Source organism: Cervus canadensis, chromosome 4, assembly GCF_019320065.1.
Source record: "Cervus canadensis isolate Bull #8, Minnesota chromosome 4, ASM1932006v1, whole genome shotgun sequence".
NCBI lineage: Eukaryota > Metazoa > Chordata > Mammalia > Artiodactyla > Cervidae > Cervus > Cervus canadensis.
This window is the reverse complement of record NC_057389.1, coordinates 27,781,943-27,807,501: the sequence shown is the minus strand read 5'-3', so window position 1 is coordinate 27,807,501 and position 25,559 is coordinate 27,781,943. Positions and strand designations below refer to the sequence as shown.

The 25,559-nt window shown below is 38.4% G+C and overlaps 1 protein-coding gene across 3 annotated transcripts in view; it reads left to right on the top strand.

Annotated features, from left to right (window-relative positions):
• Nucleotides 1-25,559, top strand: part of ATG10 (autophagy related 10) — a 249,392-nt gene that overhangs the window by 202,011 nt on the left and 21,822 nt on the right. The window contains exon 6 of one of the 3 annotated variants that reach the window (XM_043464733.1): nt 18,880-19,221. The exons of the other annotated variants lie outside the window; for them this stretch is intronic. Coding sequence (XP_043320668.1) covers nt 18,880-19,017 — 138 coding nt within the window. The 3' untranslated portion in view covers nt 19,018-19,221. Of the gene's footprint in view, nt 1-18,879; nt 19,222-25,559 lie in introns of those variants that run through there. 3 annotated transcript variants of the gene reach the window in all.

Below are 25,559 nucleotides of genomic sequence, written 5' to 3'. Positions count from 1 at the left end.
CCACATCCTCACAAGCACTTGGCGTTGTCAGTTTTAAAATTTATTTTAGCTATACATATTAGTGTATAGTAGTATCCCAGTGTGGTTTTATTTTGCATTTACTCAATGACCAACTACGTCCATATCTTCTAATGTGCTTCTCTGGACTTACTGTATTTTCTTTGGTTAAATGTCTTTTCAAATCTTTTGCCTGTTTTTTTTTTTTTTTTTGGTTGGATGCTTTATATTCTTTTTGTTGGGTTTTGAGGGTTCTTTATGTATTCTGGATACAAGTCCTTTGCTGGGTATGTGATACACAATATATGCTCCCAGTATATGACTTCTCTTTTTATTCTTTCAACAGTATTTTTCAAAGAGCAAAAGTTTTAAAATTATAAGAAATCCAGTTTATCAAAAAACATTTTTAATATACTATACTTTTAGTATTATCAAATAACTCTGCCAAAGCCAAGGTCACAAAGATTTTTAATAGACATTTTATACTTCTGTCTGTGATCCATTTTGAGTTAATTTTTATGTAAGATGTAAGGTGTGAGGTATGAGTTCAGGTTGATTTTATATTTTACATGTGGATGTCCATTTGGTCCAGCACAGTTGGTTGAAAAGACTAATCTTTCTTGATGGAGTTGCCTCATACCTTTTTTCAAAAATTAAATTGACCGTCTATGAGTGGATCTATTTTTAGACTCTCTTTTTTGTTACATTTATCTGTTTTCTCTTCTTTCACTAATACCACACTGTTGTGCTTATTATAGCTTTATATTAAGTCTTGAAGCTTTATATTAAGTCAGAGTAAAAGTCCCTCAGCCTTGCTGTTCTTTGACAAAATGTGTCAGCTATTGCTCTGCCTCACAGTCTTTCCGAGGCTGGTTTAGATCTGTCCTGGATATGCACTCAGTGAGCCTGGGGTTTCTATTTGTGTACAGAATGAAGGCCCCCATTTCTCCAGCTCTCTACACTTTCTCCCACATGCTCTGGACCTCAAAGGCTTCTTTTCCTGGTCTTCTGGCTAGAGAGGGTTTCTCTTGGAATTTTAACTTCTTGCTCTGCATGTAGTTTCATATTACTAGGACTACCTTTCAGACAAAACAGCAGAAGAAAAGAGAGAAGAAGTGGGGAAAAAATAATCCAGATATTCCCCCGTATCTTCAGACCACAGTGTCTCCTTTTCCCAGTTCCTCTGGCCAGAAACATGGATTTTGTTGTTGTTGTTGTTTTGTTTGTTTCCAAGTTTTAGGCTGTCCAGGACTGTGGACAGTGTAGGTCCATGACTGGGGCCATCCATCGTTGGGGCAGGACTGTGAGAGAAGAAAGAAGATAAGAAAAAAAGTCACACTGATCTTCCCCACCCTCTTCAACTCACAGGGATCCCTTTTCTTAGCTGTCTGGCTAGTGTTTTTGTTTTTGCACACCACCACACTGGGCCACCCCTAGGTCAAAGCCAGGAGACATGAGAGGAAAAGCCAGGGAGCTCACTCCCATAGAAGTTCTTCTTCAAGTTTTGGCTTCTCTCTCCAACCTGCTACTACTGTTAACTTTTCAGAGTCCTAGAGTAGTTGCTTTTAAAAATTTTGTTTTTTTGGCTTTAGTCAAATGGAGAGATTGGCTGTAGTGGGCTTACTCCATCTTGGCTGGCACCAGAAGTATAGAGTCCTTATGTTTAAGTGCTATTTATATATTTTTCTCATACTGCTGTACTTTAAAAATCCAGTCTATAATTTTTGTCTTTAAACCAGCAAGTTTAATCTGTTTACTTTTATTGTGATGACTGATATGGTTCATTTTTTTCCTACATCTTATTTGTGCTTCTGTTTGTCTTTCTTTTTGTTTTCCTCCTATAGTATCCTTCTCATTTTAAAGAGTAATGTAACTTTTAGAAGATTCCTAATATTAAACTCTAAAATGGAGATAAAGGGCTCTAACTAGAGTGTTAGGGATTAATAAGAAAATATTTAACATATCTAACACAGGCCCAGGTACAGTAAATGTAATTTAATAATATTACCTGTTATGTGTTCAGTAACAGAACAAATATAAATCATTGCTCTTCATGGAACTCTATTCAATGTTATGAGGCAGCCTGGATGGGAGGGGAGTTTAGGGGAGAATGGGTACATATATATATATGTATGTATATGTATCCCTTCTCTGGTTACCTGAAACTATCACAACATTGTTAATTGGCTATTCCCCAATACAAAATTAAAAGTTAAAAAAAAAAATCCTGCTCTTATGAGGAGATCTACATCTACATCTAGTAGGGGAAACACCAATAAACAAAATAAATAGTAAACTACATAGTCTGATAGAAGATGAAAATTGCTATGGGAAAAGTATAACAGGGAAGGGGTTAGGGCGAACAGTGGGAAGGTAGAGTTGGCAGCTAGGAACTGGCAATTTCATTCCCTTCAGTATGAGAAATAGTACTGCTTTATTCTTTGCACATTTTAATTACATAGCATTTTGTATGTCATTTTGCAGGGCAAGTTAATATCTCTATTTTGTTTTTGTTGTCATTCATAGATTCAACAAATGTAGGCCCGATTTGTGCTAAACTCTGGTGTACAGTGAAGAGCAAAACTAGACCTGGCATCCCTGTGACGTCTTTAGGGCTTTTTCTACATTATTTTTGTATTAGGTGAAGTCAATGATGCAAATGTCTTTATCTTTCATAATATTTCTTGAATTATGCTATATAACAGGATGCTTTAGTAATTGATAGTTTAGCAAGATAGACATGGTCCCTATTCTCATGAATCTTACAGTTATTTAATGGGAAGACAAATCTTTAAACAAAGAGCTGCCGCTTACTCTGGCTTTAGTATGGAGAAGATTGGAATGGAGCAAGACTGAGGCAGGAGACCAGTTAGGAGAAAGAACACATGATGGTGGCCTGGGTCGGGGTGGGGGTGTGGAGGTGTGTGGAGATAAAAAATTATTCTAGAGATAAGAAAGGAAGTTTTATTTTAGGAAGTGGAATTGACAATGTTGGGGAAATTGGGTATGGATGATGCCAGTCATAGAGGATGGATGGTGTGAATTCAGTTTTCAAGATCCTAGAAGTTTAAAGATCACGCATGATATCCAAGGGTCATGTCTCTGAATCCCATGAGAACACATCAAGACTATAAATGTGGAGTTGGAAGTTGTCAGCAATAAATAGTAATTGAAACCATGGGAATAGATGAGGCCACACAGCCTAATGTAAAATCAGAAGACAAAAATGGCCTAAGAGAGAATTCTGAAGTATACCATCATTTAAGAGAAGAGTAGAAGACACCTATGAAAGGCAATGGCCAGAAGTGTAGGAGGGAACTCAGGAAATTCTGAGGCTCTAGAGCCTCGGGAGGAATGGCTTTCAGTTCTGTGAGCTAGTCGTATTCAAGGAAACCAGGTAAGAAGAGACTGAAATGCACCCATTGGATTCAGCAACATGGTAGTTTGTACTTGTGATGAGTAAAAAGATTATTATGAGTTGATACCTGAGTGGGGAGATGGGGAAGTAGACAGAGTTAATAATTCTTTCATTAATTGGGAGAGGAAGATAGGATGATTATTGGGAAGGAAAATGAAAGGGAAAGAGGGGTTTACTTTTCATTGTAGTTGATTTGTTTGTTTTTAAGATGGAAAGGACTTGAGTGTTTTAAAAACCCATAGGAAACAGCCAACAGAGAGACAGAATACAGAAGAGAGAGAATTTAGAGAGCAAAGTTCAGAAAACGTGGGGACGATGGAGGGACAAGAGATGGTTCTTCCTTTTAACAGAAGTAGAGAACAAGATATGGTAATGGATTCAGATGTATTTTTAGTTTGGCAAGAAAAAGATATTTTATGGTTTCTACATTTTCTATAACATTGGAAGCACATACATCTGCTGACAGGGGGGATTTCAGAGCTTTAGAAAGAAAGGAGATTTGACTTCCTTCCATGCGGATGGAAAAGTAGATTAGAGAAATAGGACAAAGAGGAGGCATGGAAGGTCCACTTGAGGTATGCCAAGTTATATAATCTTCCCAGACTGTGCTTGACAACTTGGAGCAAAGTGCAAAATAGAGTCATCCAGAATTGGGATTTTTCCAGATGTTAAAATAGGCAGTAGATAAGGTTGAGAATTTGGGTAAGCATGTGATTGAAGTGACACAGAATAGAGTCTAAGTTTAATAAAGAAAAGAGGAGGTGAGCTTATAGAAAATGTGGACCAGAGGTTCCTATGAGATCAAGGAAACTGAAATCTTAGGGATCTTCTAAGAGATCTGAAAAGATAGGATATTTTGGTCTGAGACTGGTTTTAGAGGAAGAATGACTCTTGGTGTTGATAAATTTCTCAGTGTGGCTGCTGGAGTGCTTAGCTGAAGTAAAAGTCAAGAAAGAGAAGTCAGAGTGTTGCATGGATCAGCCACATGGATATAAAGTCACCTTAGATGATGGCAGGACTTGAAGTAGAAGGAAAGACTGTGAATAAAATGCTAAACACTTAGGCTACATCAAGAAATGATGGCAATAAGAAGGGGGAACAAATATAGGAAAAACATTTAGGAACAGATAGAATATTCTGATGATAAAAAATTTGAGACAGTGGAGAAATTTTGAATTCTTTGTGGGTATTTGATGATATATAGAAATCGCTATTAATTTTTTTAGATGTCATAATATCATCATTAGTTTTTAGAGATATATACTGATATATTTTGGGCTTCCCCAATGGCTCAGTGGTAAAGAATCTGCCTGCCAATGCAGGAGATGTGGGTTCTATCCTTGGATTGGGAAGATCTCCTGGAGAAGGAAAAGGCAACTCACTCCAGTATTCTTGCCTGGGAAACCACATGGGCAGAGGAGCCTGGTGGGCTACAGTCCACGGGATCACAGAAGAGTCAGACATGACTTAGCGACTAAACAACAACTGAAATATTTGTGGAAGACGTGAAAGAGTGTCTGAGATTAGCTTCAAAATATTCTGGGTGTAGGGGACAGGGAGTGTTGAGTAGGTGGAGGTATAGATGAATCAATATTGTACAGGGTTTATAACTGTTGAATCTAGGCAATGGTTATCAAAGATTCCCTTCATGATGCTCTCTGCTCTCTACATATTTGTGTGTTAGAATTTTTCCATAAAGTTTTTCTCCATAAAAATATCAAATATACAAACAAGACCAAAGCTTCCTAAAACAAAACAAACAAGTTCAAACACTTTCCATCACCCTCATAGTATTTAAAGGCACAAACAAAACTCCAAGAGATAACTCTATATAAATTGTTTATAGAGTTAAAATTACAAGAAATGTGCCTTATTTTTGTAGTCTTTATTTTGCTAGTAAAATTGGTATTCCCCTTGTTTATACACTTCAAAATTTCACAGAATTCATTTATATCCTCTTGAAACTTCCTTTTCTGGCTCATTTCTTGCTATTTTTTTCTGTACTTATAAAAGTTCTTTGACATGAATAACTCTGGTACTTTGGACATTTAAATGGTTTGCTTTTCCTTCATTCAATGACCCAGTATATGTTTCTTAATGAAATGTATATCAGATAATAAACATATAAGAACAAGGAAAAAATTAATAACAGCAATGGGGAAGAGGTAGAAGGTATTAGAACCTAATGGCGTGGGTATCACAGGAGCTGATTTTCTGAAAATATTTTCTTATTGAAGTATAACACACATTCACAAGCATACACAAATCAAATGTATACAGATCATTAATAATAATATAGTGATTCTGCCTGTGTAGCCACCATTCAACCGAGAAGTACATTCTAAAATCTCAGCAGACCCCCCCTCATACTTGCTCGCAATCACTGTCTTTCCCTCCTCCATAAATGAAGCTGTTGTCTATGTTCTCAGCCCTTACATTAGTTTTGCCTGTTTTTTGAACTTTATATACATAGAATCATATACTATGTATTTTATTCTTTTAATTCTGGTTACTGAAGCAAAATATGTTTTTAAGATTCACCAATGTTGTTGCATATACCAGAGGTTTATTAATTTGCATTTCTATGTAGTACAGTATTTCACTGTATGACTATATTACAATTTACAGTATTTATCTTTCTACTGTTGGTGGGCATATGGGTGCCCACCTCATGATCATGTCTTTTGATACATATACATATGCATTTCTCTTGAGTATATATCAAGGATAAAATTGCTGGATCATGAGGTATGAATATGTTCAATTTCAGTAGGTTATACCAGTTTTCTAAAACTATTGAATAATCATAGACTCCCATCAGCAGCATAGGGATTTCAATTCCTCTATATTCTGACTGCTATTTGAAACTGTCAGTCTTTTAAATTTTAATCATTCTCGTGGATGTGTTTTGGTATTTCACTGTGGTTTGAATTTGATTTTCCTGATGATTAATGAGCTTAAAGCATTGTTTAATGAAGTATCAATTTAGGTCTATTGCCAATTTTTCCATTGGGTTGCCTGTCTTTTTCTTACTGATTTGTAGGAGTTTGTAATATATTTGAGGTATGACTCCCTTGGTGGACATATGTATAGCAAATAACTTCTCATACATAGTAGCCTGACTTTGGATTTCCTTACTGGTATCTTTTGATAACCAGAAGTTTTTAGTTTTATAATGTAATCTAATTTATGAATCTTTTCCTCTGTACTTTTTGTATGCTGTTGGGCAAATTATCTACCCCAAGGTCATGATGATAGTCTATGTCTAGTGCTATCCAATAACTTTTTGTGTGAGTGCTTAGTCACTTCAATCATGTCTACAACTCTCTGTGACGCTATGGACCGTGGCTTGCCAGGTTCCTCTGTCCATGGGATTCTCCAGGCAAGAATACTGGAGTGGGTTGCCATTTCCTTCTCCAAATCTGACCTGAGACGAGCCAAAATGAGATGTAAATGTTTACATCTGTACTGTCCAGTGCAATAGTCAGTAGCCACATGTTTCTACTGAGCCCTAGAAATGTGATTGGTGTGATTCAGGAAATAGATTTTAAATTTTATTTGACTTTAATAAATTTAAATAGCTTTTTAGCATTGTTAATTGGGCTATTGGGCACCTTTTTAATCTAGATGCTTTATTATTTTAATTTTCAGATTACTTTGGTGAGCCACTGGGAATTGGGTTTTGTTTATGGTATTAGGTATGAGTCAAATTTCATCTGTTTCTATATGAATATCCAAATGGAACTGCGCCATTTGTCAAAAAAATCATTCTTTTCGCACTGCTCTGTCATCTTGATTACTTGTCAATTTTCTGAATATGCATAGTCTGTTTCTGGATTTCTTTTTTGTTCCATTCACTTGTCTATCTTTATGTTAATACCATACTAACTTCATTACTGTAGATTTATGTTAAATATTAATATCCAGTAGAGAAAGTTGTCTAATCTCATTCTTTTTCTTAACTACACTTAGCTCATTTAATTTCCATTTAAACTTATAAGCAGCTTGTCAATTTCCACAAAATCATTCTGGGATTTTGGTACTAAATTGGATCTAGAGATTAATTTGAAAATAATAGAAAATTTTACAATAATGACTCTTCCTATTCATGAATATGGTTTATCTCTCCATTAATTTAGTTTAAGTTTTTTCTTTAATATTATTTTATAGCATTTATCAATCTGGCATAGCTTTGGTTGAATTGTCTTAGCTTCTTGCTTTGTCTAAGGCCTCTAGTACATTGTTGAATAGAAGTGATGATATAAGTATCTCATTCCCAATTTCTGAGGAAAAACTTTCAATATTTTAAATGTGAGGTTCATATTTGGTTTTATTGTAGATATTCTTTATCTGATTGAGGAAGTTTTCTCCTATTTCTAGTTTTCTCAGTGTTTTTGAAATGTTGATTTTTTTTAAATCAAATTCTTTTCTGCATCTTTTGAGGTGATCAAATGATTTTTCTCTTTTACTCTGTAGTATAATAAATTATGGGCTTCCTCAATGGCTCAGTGGGTAAAGAATCTGCCTGCAATGCAAGAGAGGTAGGTTCAATCCCTATGTGAGATAGATCCCCTGGAGAAGGAAATGGCAACCCACTCCAGTATTCTTGCCTGGAAAATCCCATGGACAGAGGAGCCTGGTGGGCTACAGTCCATGGGGTCACAAAGAGCCAGACATGACTTATCAACTAAGCACACATTGTAAATTACATTGATTGATTTTCAAGTGTTAAATCAATCTTACGTCCCTGGGGAAAAAAAAATCCAACTTGGTTTTAATACACTGTCCTTTTAATATGTTGCTGGATTTATTTTTGTTAATATTTAGCTTAGTACATTTTCACCCATATTCATAAAAGAAATTGATCTATAGTTTTTCTTTCTTATAATATTCTGTCAGTTTTAGATATTGAGCATATGTTATCCTCATAAAATGTTTCAGAAAGGGATCTTATTTTCTGCTGTCTTGAGGAGTTTATATTATGTTGGTGTTATTTTTTTCTTTAAATGTTTGGGAGAATTAATCAGTAAAGCCATCTGGGTCTGGAGTTTTCTTCATGGTAAACTTTTTACCATGTATACTTGTATCAAATCATGTATACTACACAATCATTCATAGAATAGTAAATTCCTAGCAGATAATATTGCAACTGGTTCCCTTTGGACTTCAGATTTTAGAATCCCATTGCGCACTACAGAAAGAAGCTAGTTAAGCAGTTTACAACTGGGAATTACCGTGCTCAAATTAAAACTTGGAAGTTTTCTTTATGATGATAAGCCTCCTTATCTCTATAGGAGAAATTTTAAGTTCTAATTAAACTTCTAAATTAACCTAAATGGAAGCCCAACTCATTTAATAGAATCTAGAATTTCAAATTACATGGAAACTTAGATGTCATCTAGTTCAACCAACCTATCCTAAAGTAAAAAAACAACCCAAAAAAACCACTTTTATATTAACCCTCCCCTCCTCCAAACTCTCCAACTTCTTTAGCTTCCCCTCAGTGTAATTCCTTTAACTCTTGCCCTGACTAAAAATCTGACAATCTCTGAGGTCTCTTGCCCTTGCAGCCCTCTCAAATAGAAACTCAGCGCCTGGAGGTAGGACAGGGGTGATCCTTCCCCACTGTCAACTCCAAACAGTTTCCTCCTCCCAATCTTCTTCAAAAGCCCCAGTTGAGATGAGTTCTGGGTCCAGTAAGGTTTCCACTAGGAACTAGGCAAGGTGGAAAAAAGTTTAGCAACATCTGTTTGAAGGCATCAAAGATTTACAAAAAGATGGGATTGTAGGACAAAGAATCTGGAGAAGAAGGAAGCTCAGCGAAGAGAGCCTGGCATTTGGAGTTGCCTTTTCCTTTGTAACTGCTAATTCTGAAAGGTCAGGATCTACCAAGGAAGAGGGGCCCTGGTGAGCACAAAAAGATTTTGAAAGAGATTTGGAAGGACTACACTTCAAAAGTAAGGATATTGAAAACAGATCAGCCCTTACAGCAACTAAAACCCAACCTCGAAACATCTCAATCCTTAGCAGGATCAATGTGAGCAGAAATTGCTAGTGTCCTGCCTAAAGAAGAAATAAATCCTCTCTGGAGAAAAATAACATTTCAGAGAGACTTAAATTACCCCTGGAAATTTTTTATATGCACAACGTCTGGCTCCTAACAAAGAGAAACTATTAAATACATAAATGAAAAGACTTGACAAAAACCCAAGGGAAAAAACAGACAATAGAAACAACCCACATGAACCAGGAATTAGCAGACATTGTCTTTAGACTTCTGTTAATGCATTTAAGACAAGCTTGAGCATTTTGGTAGGGAACTGAGTTTTTTTAATGAATTAAATTAAAATGCTAGATCTGAAAATACTATAACTCAAATTAAGAATTCAATGAAAGGCTTTCAGAGCAGACTTACATAGATGAAACTGGAAGACAGGTCAGAGGGGAGAAAATCCAGAAAGAAGCACTGAGAAACAAAGGTGAGGAGGGAAAGAGCCTACCAGATATGAGACATGACGAGGAGGTCTAAACACCTGTAACTGGGGTCACAAGAGGTAATAGAGAGCTTAAGGCAGAAGAGATGCCCAAGAAATTTCAAAGACCAATGAAAAACATCAAGCCACTGATTCAAAAGGAGCCATAAATCTCAAGGAAGATACACATACAGAGTATAACACATAGATATATAATAGTTAAAAACCAAGAAGTTAATCCTGGAAATATCCAGAATAAAAGAAAGATGACCTTCAAGGAAGCCACAATGAGACGGATAGCTGGGTGGTATCCTGTTACTAAAAAATCAAATGTATACATTTACAGAAACATCCTCATTTCTTTTTATCTTATACTGTATTATGATTTTATTGTTTCTTATATATAGTGTACAGGTTCTGGATGGTTCTTTGTTCAAGATGTAAGTGTCTCCACTCACCTAACCTCTCCTGGGTCCTCATACTCTTTCTTTGATCCTTTTTCTCCCCTAACTCTGTTTACCACTGTTCCCTCCAAGCCATACTTTACACTATGCTGTCTAGAATTTCTCTTCCTTGGGGGCAAAAGCTTCCAACATTCTCAGCCTTTTCACTGAACATTCCTTTCAGCTGTTTTCCTTAACTAAATCTTGGCTTTCTCAAGAGCATCCTGCTTCTCCTACAGCCTTCTCTTTCCTACGTATCTTAGACTGTCCTTTTGGCTCGTGACTCCTTCATCCTCATGTGAAATTTCCAGCTCCTTTCAGGTCAGGGCTGATGCCATCTATCCTCTTGATTGCTCTGATGTGCCACTTCCTAGGACTGCCCCTCATTCACATTCTCCTGCTCAAGCAGTCTCTCGACCTTACTGAGTCCTTTAGCTCATTCACCTCTCCACTTCTTGCTGTTAACCACCGCTACACCTTAGTATTCTCACATCTCTCCAGATCCAGTGTAGGTTCCATGGCCCAGGTCAGTAACCATGCTCCTTCAAGCTTTTTATTATTTTGTATCTCTCTCACGTTGTGCCCACATCTCTGTGGGGAAAAGTCACACAAACACATTGCCAAGGCTCACTTCAAATTGATGACCCCAAATCTCAAAAGGAGAATGGAGAACAGCCACCCCTCTAGTAAATTCCATTCCTCAAGGGCACTGTTTCACAGCTTTTCCTCTCACAGCTCAGCTCCTCTTCCCCACTCTTACCTCACAGTGAGAATATAGATCAGGAGAGAGCCCCCCCATCTTCTCAGCATCAGTGCCTGAGCCTGCTGACACCTGCACCCACTTCCTCTGCCTTAACTCCTGTCACCGTGGAGAAGTGGATCTGCCTCTTCCCAACACTAACCCCTACCTGGGTCCTAAACCCTCTGCCTTCTCAAGGATGTGACGCCTGCAGTAAAGCCCTTTTCCTCTGGCATCATCATGTGCCCCTGCCTCAGGGTCCTTCCCATTGCTGTACCAGTGTGTTTGTTTTCACCCATCTTGAGCAACTTTCTCTTCAAAGATTATGAACAAGCAATTCAAAGATAGGCACACACAAGCATGTTAAATATTTGAAAAGATGCTCACACTCACTCAGAAAAAGAGTAAAGTAAATTAAAACTATACTGAAAGGACATTCTTAACCTACCATATTAGCAGAGAGAGAAAAATTTGAAAACATAAGAAGAAGAAGAGTATGGGGGAAAGGGTGTTTTCACACTGTGAAAAGTGGGAGCAAATAGGTACTACCTCAGTGGAGGTTGGGGCTTCCCTGGTGGCCCAGATAGTAAAGAATCTGCCTGCAATGCAGGAGACCTGGGTTCGATCCCTGGGTTGGAAAGATACCCTGGAGAAGGCAATGGCCACACACTCCTGTATTTTTGCCTGGAGAATTCCAGGGACAGAAGAGCCTGGTGGGCTACAGTCCATGGGGTTGCAAAGATCAGACACAACTGAACAACCAACACCTTCACACTTTTCAATGGAGATCAATCTGACAATATCTTAAAAAAAATTACCAAATGCATATGCCCTTTGACCAACAACCCCACTTCTGGAGCTCATTCTGTGTTAGCCCTAAAATTGTTAGAGCACTTCCAGGACTTTTTGGGCCTTCTGAGTCTCCATTCTCTTCCTAAGTTGGTTCTACCCAGTTCCATGTCTTTAAGTACCATTTATACACCAGTGACTCTAAAGTCAGACCTTCAACTCAAGAGACTCCTGTGTACTCCAGACTAGCTCATCTCAACAACCTCTACATGATATTTTGATGGTATCTCACACTTAAGATGCATCAAAAAGGATTGATTTTTCCTCCTCCCTAAAAACACTCCCCATTTCACCAAACCTTTTTAACTTCAAGCAATGATTTCACTACCCTCCCTGTTTCTCAGGCTAAGAAAACCAGTGTGCATGCATGCTCAGTCACTAGTTGTATCTGACTCTTTGCACCCCATGCACTGTAGACTGTCAGGCTCCTCTGTCCATGGGCTTTTCCAGGCAAGAATACCGGAGTGGGTTGCCATTTCCTTCTCCAAGGAAACCAACAACATATTTGATTTCAGTTAACCCTGCACTTCTGGCCCCTATTTCTTGACTTTATTCCATTTTTAACTTCTTTTTTGGAGAAGGGAATGGCAACCCACTCCAGTATTCTTGCCTGGAGAATCCCATGGACAGAGGAGCCTGGCAGGCTACAGTCCATGGAGTCACAAGAGTCGGACACGACTTAGTGACTAAACCACCAACTTCTTTGAAGTTGAAGATATTAACTTTGCTTCTCACTCTTCCAATTTCTGTTTTAAACGTCATCCTTGGACTTGAGACAGATTACCATTTTCCAGGCTGAGAGTTTGGTTTCTCCTGTCCGTGGCACTGGCTTCTCATCTCTCCCTGCCTTAGCTGCATCCACCTACCTATCCCAGTCCTACCTGGTAACCTTCTTTCCTCTGGCCACCACCTTGCTTCAGGTCTTTGGGGAAAACTCAGAGGATACCAACCAGAGTCTTAAGTGACTGATATGGAAAACTTAGAATGCCAATGTATTAATTTATAAATATGTGTTGTAATTGCCATGTGAATGGGAAAGCTAGTGTCAGCTGATAAGCATTGAAAAAGATTATTGGAAGCCACCTTATAATAAGAATAATATCTAACGAGCCTGGAACCTCAGCAAAGGAGAGTTAGATGATTTTAAAGGCAACATCTAGCCTCGTGTGGCCAGTTGCACCATGCATGTTTCTGCCAACTATACCAGTCACTTTGTCATCTGGTCTAATAGGATGTAGGATTCATGAGAATAGAGTCTGTATCTTTCATTCTCACCATTAATTAAATCCAATATCTAACCCACAGATGGATGTGCCCAGAATTTCCTATTCTGGTTGGTGCTATATGAGCACTGCCAAACTCTGCTCTCTGTTTTCCATTTTCCCCTGATCCTTGCTAATTCTCTGTCTTCTGTTGATACAGTCTTTCTGGATCATTCAGATGAGAGTTGTGCTTTCTCCACTTTGGGCCTTAGATACTGTCTTTTAAGGTATGTGTGCCTGCTCAGTCATGTCTAGCTGTTTTTGACCCCATGGACTGTAGCCCTCCAGGCTTCTCTGTCCATGGGATTAACCTAGCAAGAATACTGGAGTGGGTTGCTATTTCCTTCTCCCGGGGATCTTCCCAACTCAGGAATGGAACCCATATCTCCTGCAGCTCCTGCATTGACAGGCAAATTCTTTACCACTGAGCCACCTGGGAAGCCCTGTTTTTTAAGGTAACTTTTGTACAAATTTAATTCCAAATATTTAGGATTGATTTTATGAGTTTAATTATGAGTTTCTGCCTCACTGTCACCTAAACTACACATTGGTTTAATTGTGCATCAGAAGCTGGAAGCATAAGATATCTGTTCATATCCATGGATTTCCACCTAGTAATCTTTGAACACTGCTTCATAATCCACAGATATTTAAATATGAATGCCTTATGATATTTCTAAAAATGTAACTAATCTTCAAGAATACTGATTTACCACCAAAAAGAATGTGCCACAAAATCTGAAGGCATTGAGAGTATAGTTGACTTTTTTGATAGGTAAAACTTGAACAAAAAAAAAAGGTATGATAATGAGCTAAATGTATGATATTTTGTAAGCTTGATAAGGATAATTTGGTAGAAGCAGATGAAGACTTCTAATTTACAGAAGCTTTGCAGTTGCATTGTTGTTGCAACAATTATAATTGGGTTCCAATTATAATTATTATGATTAGACTAATGAGATACACTTTTTAATATGAAAAAAATTTATTCAAGAGTTGTTCTCACCCTTCATGTGTTAAGAATCTGAGTAAAAGCATCACTGTCTACATGTGCCAGTGCTGTGTTGTACCTAAGAAGATAATCGGCCCCTTGGAGCTGAGGTAATTGCTCAGACCAGGCTATAGCTTTCCTAAAGCCTTCTGCAGGCAAGTGTATCTCTCAAGGTGGAGGGGCTCCCTCATCAGATGGCAGTCAACACCGTCAAAGTCCCTGCAGGGAACCAAATGCAAACTAGCAGCCAAGGGATTGCACACAGGACCATCTTCCTCTGTTCAGAGGACAAGGACCAGGTGTCTTTCATTCTCCACAGCGTTCACAATACCTAGCCAAGCGCCTCATGTATTAGAGGCTCTGACATTTTTTATTTGTTGTTCATTGCAGTATAACAGGTCATCCCACAATATAGTGGCTTAAAACATTTGTTACCTTCCAGTTTCTGTGGGCCAGAGAAAACAGCATGGTTTATGTAGGTCCTGTGGTCCTGAATCTGTCCAAGATTCAGGTGGTTCCAAGGCTCGACTAGGAAGGGTCTGCTTTGTATTCACTGCCGTGATAGTTGGCAGGACTGTTTCTCACAGGCTGTTGGATGGAGGCCTCCCTCTTATCCTTGCCACATGGGTCTCTCCATAGAGCACCTTACAATATGGCAGCTTGCTCCATCAGAGCTAGGAGATGAAAGGGCAAGAGAAGGAGAACTAGTACTATAGAGGCCGGAACCTTTTGTAGCCTGTTCATGGAGATGATAGTCCCTCACTTTGGCCACAAGCTATTTGTTAGAAACAAGTGACTATATCCAGCCCACATGCGGGGAGAGGGGACTACACAGGGAATGGATCCCAGGAGATAAGGATTACTGAGCTATTTTAGAAGGCTGCCTACCAGACCTTGAGGTGTTTAAATGAGGACATTCTCAGGAAAAGAATTTTAATTTTCATTTATCCTTTTAAAAAATTGAATTAAATATGCCGTATTTATTCAGAAACATTCATTTTTTTCTGAAGCAAAAAACAGAGGTTAATACCATTAAGTAGAGTACCTGTATTGACCATATTTTAAAAATATTTCCAGATTGTTACATTGTAATAAATAATGACCTTCTGAGAATTCACAGACCCAAATACAAGGGAATGTATTGCAGCAGGCTTAATCAATGTTTAGTGATGATGGAATGTAAAATCGAAAAGCCAAGGATAGAAATCAAATTGCCTTTCTGCAGAAAGATCCTCAACAATTGAAAAACTGCTCTATAAAACTCAAGAACAGCTTGATGATTTAGAAAATAGAAACTGCAGAAATATTCTGTAGATCCTAGTTATGTCCCCACTGCTTATTAGCTTGTCTGTTTGAGAGCAAAGAGGAAAGGCGACCAAAAGAGATTCAAATTAGTGAATTTTGCTCTGGCCCTGAGCCACACTGGCTTAAGACTATTAATTTTAAGTATACCCTGGACTAAAAATAAATCTTCTGCCCTTTTATTTTCAAGTAACTTTCTTCCTTCATATCCACCAGAACACAGACACGTATTAGTAATCTATATCCAGACTTATTTGATGGACTCTTTAATGAATGGAGTTTGATGTTCTGATATGGTAAAAATTATTCATTATAGCCACAGTAATGTTATTGTTTTAAAATAACATAATCAAATTAGTCACCTCAGCAACTTGTACAACTTCAAGAATGCTAATTGGATATGTATAGAATAGTAGATCAATGACAGACTGGCAACACTTCAGCAAAAGCCACTTCTAGATACTTAACCTATGACCAGGAAATGTCTTAGCCTACCAATAGATTATTTTAAAATGTCTAGCCAATAAAACTCATACTATTAAGAGTTTCCATTAGATTTATTTCATTATATTTATTTATTTATTTTCTTACAACTATAAAAATGAAGATGGTACCAGCAACTACATTCTCTTTTTATTTGAAATCCATCTCACAGAAGCAAAATGCTTAACCCTTCAACAAGAATGGTTAGATCTGGAGTTAAATTGTAACAGTCATGGGCTTTGCAGTTAGACAGGCATCAGTCTCTGCCTATTTCCCTGATAGCTGTGTGACCTTGAGTAAGTTACGTAGCTTCCCTGGAAACTCACTGTCTTCCAATATAAAATGGGAGAAATGATCATGATGATTATGGTGATGATGATAATGATCATAGCTAATGAGTTAAGTGCTTGTTCTGTACCAGGCATTGTTATTTTATATGCATTAGTTCATTTACCTTCACAGAAACCCTATGGGGTATAAATGCAGTTCTTATTCCATCCATGTCCTGTCATACACATATATATGAATTCTTTCAGTCTTTCCATTACATGGTGATTTTACCATTTTCAATGTTTCTGCCCTTAACCCAGAACTATAATCACAGATTTTGCGTAGACTCTCTAACTCTCTTCTAGTGAAAGAGGGAAATTCCTTGTGGAAAGTTTATAGTCCAACAGGTTATTAGGGGCTGTTTTTGCTTTCTGTACCACGGTGGTTCTCTTCTGCTACAGGTTCTCAATGCTCTTTTCTCCACTGCTGATACTGTTTATTACACTGACTTCTTTCGTGTGAATAACTTTGAATTCACGTGTTTTCTTTTCACCTTTGGAGCACATGTGCATGTGTACAGAATGACCATTGCTGTCATAGCTTGCTTGTATTAAAGAATTCAGTTGTTTTCTATATTCAGAAGGGAATAGTGGAGAAAGACCCATTAATCACAGGAATGTGTCAGTTTCTTCCATCTCCTATTTACTATCCAGATCTGGGGCTTTTTTACATGAATCCAGAGTCTGTGCTTTTTCTAATATGTAGTTAACAATCTGACTGACACGTTCTTTATAGTACCACAATAATTCCGTCCATTACATCACTTAATTTATGGGAGTGCTAACACCAAAATCGATAAACATTATTTCTGAAATGTCAAGAGTGTTAATGGTGTGATTAAAAAAGAAAAAGATTCTAAAAATCTCTCTGCACAGAATCCTTTGATATACTGTTGTTGAGGCATACCTACCCAAAGCTGCGATATGGAAGACTTAAATCATTAAGACTCTGTCAACTTTAAAAATGTGTGTGAGAAGCTATTTTTAGCCACACGAATCTCTTGTGCCATATTGTGGAATTCTGTTAGCAGAGAAAGGGAGAGACTATATGTCTCAGAGAAGATTGTCTCAGGTTGTTTTGAGACATATCAACAGTTGCTAAGGAACCGTCGCTAATGCTTCTGGGAAATTCTGTAATATTTCACTTAGAAATTGGGAGAAATTTTTATAGAGCAAAGCTTCTTAGACAAGGAAAGCATATGAAGGGTGATATTAGGGAACAGCTTCAAACTGGAAAAAAGTATTTTAAAGTTTCCTAGAAGATTGAGTTTAAATGGGGTTTCTCAGCACCATATAATCACCTCTTACAGAATCCTGGAAGCTTTCATTTACATCTGATTTTAGAACAAGTAGCATTTTAAAATCTGGTCACATTTCAGTTTATTTTCCATGATTGATGTTTTAAAATGGAGATTAGCACTTCTTTTCACACAGAGAATTAATTAGCATGCCAGGGTGGTGGTTCCACTGATTCTCTCCTCTTTTACTAAAAGGCTATATTAATAGTAAGCATTTAATAGGCACTGACTGTTTACTAGGTTCTGCAGAGACACAGTCTTGGCATGAAATAGTTTTAAAACCCAAAGAGTCCTCTCTGATTAGCTCTGGCATTGTTGATAGTGAAGAGACTTTCAGCGGCCACTTTCACAGAAGCTTATGTTGCTGGAGGAGTCAGGCTAGCAGCCTAACAATCAGCTCTGTGCACCATCCCAGTGAGGACGGTTGGGCTAGTCACTTGCCACATCTCAGCATCCTATCATCTGTGGTCTGCCTAGCTCCATATAGGAGCATTACTTTTAGACAAGCTGGCTTTAACTGTACCACTGTTTGGTTTACATGCTTTATTACTTCTGGACTTATTAGAATCTGAAGCAATGACAGAAATGAAGCAATAATTCATTTTTTTCTTTTTCTTTCTCATTCATTCACAAACATTAAATGAACACCTATTAAAGGCAAGGAGATATGGTTAGTGTTGGGGTTAGGACACATTTAATACACTGTCCTTGTCTTCAAAGAACTTATATTCTGGTGAGGAGATAATTCTACAAACAAGCAATTGCAAAACAATAGGATAAGAGTCACCAAAAGAGTGTAAGGAGCTGGGGAAGGAACAAGTGCAGTTTTTCTGCCTGGGCAAAGTCTCCTGGATGGAGTTAAATAGGAGGATGTTCATCGTACACTCGGGGAAGGGGGTGAGAGGGAGCGAGCAGCGTACACAGGGTCCCACAGGCGTGAACAGGAAACAGGCTTCCATCAGCCCTTGATGCTGGTGCTTGGGGCCCCACGAGTGGATTGGGAACAGAGCAGGAGAGTGCGCAGGGGCCCTCCCAGCGAAGGCTTGTTCTTTCAACACAGCAAACCCTCCTTTTTTTTGGTTAGAAGACTTCTGCAGTGGGTCAATAATAAAAGGGATGAAGGAGAATGTGTAAGGTTGGGAAGGAAATGATATTAGAGAGAAATAATAGGAGAGAAAATATATGACTTGGTGAAGGAGTGGGGGTGGGAGTACTGGCTGAGGAGATAAATATATGACTCGACCTTCCCCCAGCACACAGAACTTCCTCCTGTCATCTTCTCCATCTTTCTACAGCCCTCTACGTGCTCCATGCTGCTTCACTGCTCCAGGCCTCTGCTTCTGTGGTTCTCTCTGGAACACTTTCCCACCTGGCCTCGCCTCTCAGAGCTAGCATGGCTTGTCCTTTTGATGCCTCTGCAGTTCTCTATTTAGGCTACCACCTGGAAACTGTTCAAAGAGGTAGCTCTCCTACTTAAGTACAGCCTCTTCCACAGTAGGGCCTATGGTTTATTTTTATTTGTGTAACATGCATAAGCAAGGTATAAGCTTTGTGTAAATAAGAGCTTATAAATGTTCACCGATGTACACCCGTGGCTGATTCATGTCAATGTATGGCAAAAGCCACCACATTATTGTAAAGTAATTAGCCTCCAATTAAAATAAATTAATTAATTAAAAAAATAAATGTTCACTGATGTGAACTGGTCTGATAGAGTTTTTCTTTAAACTACTATGTGTATTTTTTGCCTTCAGATTGCAGATCAGATGCCAAGTGCAGTAATAATTTAGAAACACCCAGGTGTCAGATAATCACAGGGACAGGGCAACCCAGGCAATATGTCTTGGTGTTGCCACTTGTCTTATGTCTGTTCACTCAGGTTCTTCTAACATCCAGAGAAGGCAAAAGTCAGCAGCATCAGGCCATTTGACTGGACTCAGAATTCACAGTCTAGAGCTGGTTCAAGAACTTGATGCGGGCAATGTAAGATACAGACATGCAAAAATGTAGATATAAACAAATAAAATTAATGCCAGCAGCAAACAAATGCTAAGTATCAAATGAGTGATTCAGACTGTTATGTGCTAGAGGACTGACGAGGAGATGCAGAAGGCCAATAGCCCTTGATATACAGTCAGCATATTCAGCATAGTGCTGAGTCTTAAGCCCTAACTTTGCACGCCAATCAGAATATTCACTAAAGAAATGTTTTGCTGGTCTTTTAGTGCATCTGTTAGCAGAGAAGCTTATATCAGAGTTGTATTAAAGGTCATGCTTGAAGTAGGCCAAAATGTGACATTGAAAAGTACTTTTCTTTCTACATTAGAAAGCAGAAGCTATCAGAGAAGACTTATTGTTTGACTAGTACCCTCTCTCCAGGTTTATAGAAAGTGTCACAGTATTCTTGATGATTCTGTGCTTATTTTAGCTGAATCCGTCTAGTCAGACAAATCACTGGCCATCACAAAATCCATAATACAAACAATGGCATGGAGCATGTTTTGTTGCAAAGGTAAAATTTCCTTGGATGTATGGAGGAAAACTCAGAATTATTAATACTAGACACCTACCCTAAGATCAACCCATTAAATACCTTACACAGTTGACCCTTGAATGACACAGGGTTAATTTATGCATAATTTACAGTGGGCCCTCTGTGTCTACAGCTGCTCCACATCCATGGCTTCAACCAACCATGAACCATGTAATAGTGTTTACTGTTGAAAAGTATCCACATGTAAATGGACCCATGCAATTCACACCCACACTGTTCAAGAGTCAACTGCATATGGAGTCATGATAAATATCTGACACTAGTTTTCTTCTGATGTGGCAAGACAGGATCTAGTTAGTGATGCCTCAACATCCCAATTTAGGACTAAAACTAAACAGAGTTCTTATCACAGGGAAAAAAATTACTTTGTTTTTGTTTCTTTGTATCTATATGAAATGATGAATGTTAACCAAATTTATTATGGCAATCATTTCACAATATGTGGAAGTCTAGTCATGACACCTTAAACTTATACAGAGCCATATGTCACTTACATCTCATTAAAACTGGGGGAAAAAGAATGCAAGAAAATAAATGATAAACAGTATAACATACTGATGAAGACTATTTGATTTACGGGACTTCCCTGGTACGGTAGATAAAAATCCACCTGCCAATGCAGGGGACATGGGTTCAATCCCTGGTCCGGGAAGATTCCACATGATGAAAAGCAATGAAGTCTATGCTCCACAGCTACTGACCCCTCACTCTAAAACCCATGAGCCACAACTCCTGAAACCCTTGTGCTGCAGCTCCTGAAGCCCATGTGCCTCGAGCCCATGCTCCCCAACAAGAGAAGCCACCGCAATGAGAAACCTGTGCAGTGCAACAAAGAATAACTCCCACTTACTGCAACTAGAGAAAGCCCGCACACAGCAACAGAGACCAGCACAACCAAAAATTACTTAATTAAAAGAAAAGTAATGTTTAAAAAAAAGTGACTTAGTGCCAAACTGCTTAGGTTCCAATGCTGGATTTTCTAAATTAGTTGTGAAACCTGATTCTCTCTGTGCCTCAGTTTCCTCATCAGTAAAATGATGACAATAGTAGTACATACTTCATGGAGTTGTTACACGGATCAAATAAAGTAATAAGTAGAACATGTTTAGAATAGATTGTAGCACATAGTATGCCATCACACAATAAATGTTAGCTATTATTGTTATTAATGATTTTATCTCAAGTTGGTGCTAAGCATAATCTCTCTCAAGTCATCCAACAAATTAAAAATAACATCGCTATGTGCCTAGTATGGGACATAATCTCAGATAACAAATACCACTATACTTATAGAGAAATAAATTCATGGTATTTTACCATCCAACAATCCGTGTGGGGTGGGTCATCTGTCAGTGATTATCACTTTATGGAAATCTATAACTGGGATAAATAGCAGCCCACGTGGGCTCTAGGAGGCAGAAGATGTTCTTCAGAATTTCAGAGCACTTCAACTGTGGATTGCATGGGAATGGGTGGAGCTGGACATGCCAGGGTAACAATCAGGACACATTGTTCTTTCAGGCTTCTAAGAAAACAGAGTATCATGCTTAAGAAATTTTGTCGCCTCATGTCTGATACAGTCCAAAGAATAGCATTATAATTTGTATGCCACCTACTTGATTTTAACGAGGCATTTGAGTATTATAAGCATGTTGGTAGGTTAGAAAATTCTGTGAAAACAGTCTGTGTGGGGAAGTTTATAAGCCACATTTGTTTACTCTGCTAGGAAATGATGCTGAGAGTTATAGATGCAGACAGAGATAGCAGATGCATTTACAGTGACTAATAGCACCAAAGAAGGCTGCACACATTTACCATTACTGTCTGCTTTTTTTTTTTTAATGTGTTTTTTGTTTGTTTGTTTTAAGATGCCCTTTGTTGCCTTCAAAGATTTTGATTCGTGTATTAACATGAAGGTTAGGTCAGATAAGAATGCATCTAATCTATGCCGTATGTACATGGCAAAAGCCAACTATTATTTGGAATATAAACAACCTTATTACATATTGTCTGCATGCCAATAACTACACACAGGTGTCTCACAGTCAGAATGATGAATAGCAGTGGTTGGGTTGGTTTGCTAAGTTGTGCATCACTTTGGTCATGTTATCAATCCCCAAGCAGAGAAAGATACTCTGAAATTTCTCTGGATCACCCTTGAAAGTTAGAGAAACTTTTCATCATCTCAGTGGCATCATCTTTTGCAATCAATCAGCAATAACCACCAAATAGAGATTTAGTGGTGGTGGTGTGTAAAAGGCACAGTGATAGACAGCATTGTTTGGGAAAGAAAAATCAATAGCATGGTCTCCTTTACCACAGATGGGGCGATAATGCACAGAATTAATCAATAATAATAAGTTATATAGTAAGATAACTCTTAAGAGGTGCTACAAGCAGTATATGAAAAAGTGCCAGATCACTGATAGAGATATAAGAAGAAAGTTTGTTCATTGTGAGCTGAAATGGTTCTGAAAAGACTTCTTGAAAAGAGAAAGATAGAGATGGAGGTGGAGATCAAGATGGGGAGAGAGAGAGAAAGAGAGGTGAAGGATTGTTCTAGGTAGGGAATACCAGCACAGACACGAGGAAGCATAAAGTATACTGAGAGTAGAAAGCAAACCCAACTGACAGTATAAACTACCTGAAGAGCCAGGTTACCAAAACTAGGAATTGCATACATTTGAGAATATGCAGTAGCAGGTCACGATGTAAGAGGACACGAGATAACTATGGGTATCTAGAATATGTACAGCAGAAGGACCTTTGTCATCTTGCTTTGCTATTTATTTAGAGCTTAGAATATTCACTGGGGTGTGGTAGGTGCTCAATGAGGGCTTTACCCTTGTCTGTGATTAGGGTACCCTGAGAGAAGATAAGCCTAGAAAAACAGTCTGATGCCAGTTTGCAGGGAAACTGAATAGAGAGAGGACCGTGCATTCAAACTTTACCATATAGGTTTGGATTTTTTTTTTTAACCCAAGGGTCACAAATCCCCAGGCTTCAGGATATATCATAGGCAAAAGCCTGTGCATTATCCTAAGGTCTCTAGCTCTTATCGGATATTGAAGGACATTCATTCCCCCCTCCAAATTAAGCTTCCCTTAATAAGTAACGGGTAATAAGGAATGGTTTTGTGCAAGTGTGACGTAAAACTGTTCATTGGGATGAGGATTCAGGTATCTGTGCAGGGTGAGGGATAAACCAGAGAGATGGGAGCTGAGGACACCAGCAGGAAGCTGCGGCAGGCTGGAGGGGAAGAGGTGTCTGTGAGCTGAAGTGTCTGTCAGGTGTCTGTCAGCCCCATGCGGGGTGGGGGTATGGACAGTCTTCGAGGAGGTAGAGGGGAGAAGAGATGTTTGAAAGGACAGCTGTGCTTTGGGGAATACTGATGAAACATTCGTGGAGAAGCTGGGGAAATGGGAGGTAGTGAAGTTCAAATCAGTTTCCAAAGAAATCAATCAATTAGCATTTGTTTATTCAAGCCTCTTGAGTCTTTCCCGTGTTGATGTAAGGCTTTCATGTAAGAACTCTATTCCTGTCATGGTGAGAACTTAGACTTTCCTTGCAAGACCTAGTTGGAAAGATGTATTAAAAATAAGGACATTAGTGAATCGTGAACTCCCAACTCATATGAATGCTGAAATTCAGATAGTTTCTTTCTGGATTACCTGGTTTGACATTCCAGTCAAATTCATGGAAGCCGAAATGTCTTCAAATATTTTGGGTACCTCTGTTGTTGAAGGTATTTGTTGACCGGTTGGATAACTAAGCCCTTTTGCTCTCTTAATGTTACACACTCCAAAGTCAAGAGACTTCAAATTTTGTAGGTGTTTTAGAAATAGACAAGTCCCTCATTGTCTCAGTTCAAATTATTTTGGGTTGATCATATTTAATGAGAGAATATTAGAATTCTGAAAAATAACATATTCCAGCTGACCATGCAGTAAAACAAACAAAAATTGTACTTTACCCTGAGATAATATGAAGGCCTTAGGAGAAGGTTCATATTTAATCTTCATCACCTGAGTCAGTAAGGAAAATAAACCTCCTGGGCTCTAAGTTAACTCCCACCCAACTGTTTGTCCTTCAGCACATCTGGGAGGCAGAGGTCACGAGGGACCTATGGAAAGGAGACACTGTCTTCAAAGATGAAAGCACTTTTGCTTCCCATGCAGATTTCAAGTCAATTCAGCTGCCATAAGTAGCCTCAAAACCAAAATACCTTGGTCCCATTATCTGATATGACTGTGGCCGAGCCACTCGTCAGGGTCTCTGCTGCCTTCTCCTATGCTGAAGCCATTCTCAGTTGGGTGCCTTCCGTGTTGTGATTTTCACACAGCAGGTATGTTAAGGAGTATCTCTGAGCCTACCCGGTGATTGGATGGCTCTTTGGCGGTCTCTGGTGGTAGATATTAGATATGCTCCTAGAGGGAACAGCAGACTATTTGGCTTCATTTGAGCAAATGCAAAACAAACATTTGAAAGGATCTGCTAAAATTCTCTGTTGCGAACTTAAGTCTGAACTCTAACTTCTAGCTGTAACTCAGAAGGATCACTATATTATTGATATATGGAGTAGCACCTTAGAGTGAGTTATCTAATTCAGTCAGTTCAGTCACTCAGTCATGTCCCACTCTTTGCTACCCCATGGACTGCAGCATGCCAGGCTTCCCTGTCCATCACCAACTCCTGGAGCTTGCTCAAACTCATGTCCATCGAGTCAGTGATGCCATCCAACCATCTCATCCTCTGTCATCCCCTTCTCCTCCTGCCTCCAATCTTTCCCAGCATCAGGGTCTTTTCCAATGAGTCAGTTCTTTGCATTATCTAATTGGTATTTAACTCTGACTCTGTCCATCTCTTTCTCTGTCCACCAAAACCTCACATTTCTCCAGTGGTTCTTCTAACAGGCAGATCCTAAGATGTGCCTGTGTACATGTCTGTGGGTATATGTAATTGTGCTGCTAATTTTTTTTGATTACCAGATCTTCATAGATATGAGCATTAAACTTCTTAATTATCACAATTACAAGTATCTATTTGGTGACTTGCTGCCTTATATCAGTAAATGAATTGGATATGCTGAGCTGTTATAGCAAAGAGAGCTGGTATGTATGCCTCAAAACATACATTTCCACACTGCATGCTACTAGGTATATGAAGGTTCTTTTCACTTTTTTTCTTTTTAATTCTTGGTAGAGCGTGTATAATTAGTGACATAAACATCATCCATTAGTCAGTTGAGCCTTCCCTGAAGTATTAGTATCCTAAACAATCCTATTACCAAAGCATTATTTTGATACTTTATTAAAAGTCCTACAGCTCTAGCATTGCTAAACTCAAACACAGCTTTATGCAATTAGGATTATAATGGAAGCTTTATTACAATGATATATAACTTGTATCATCCTAATAAAA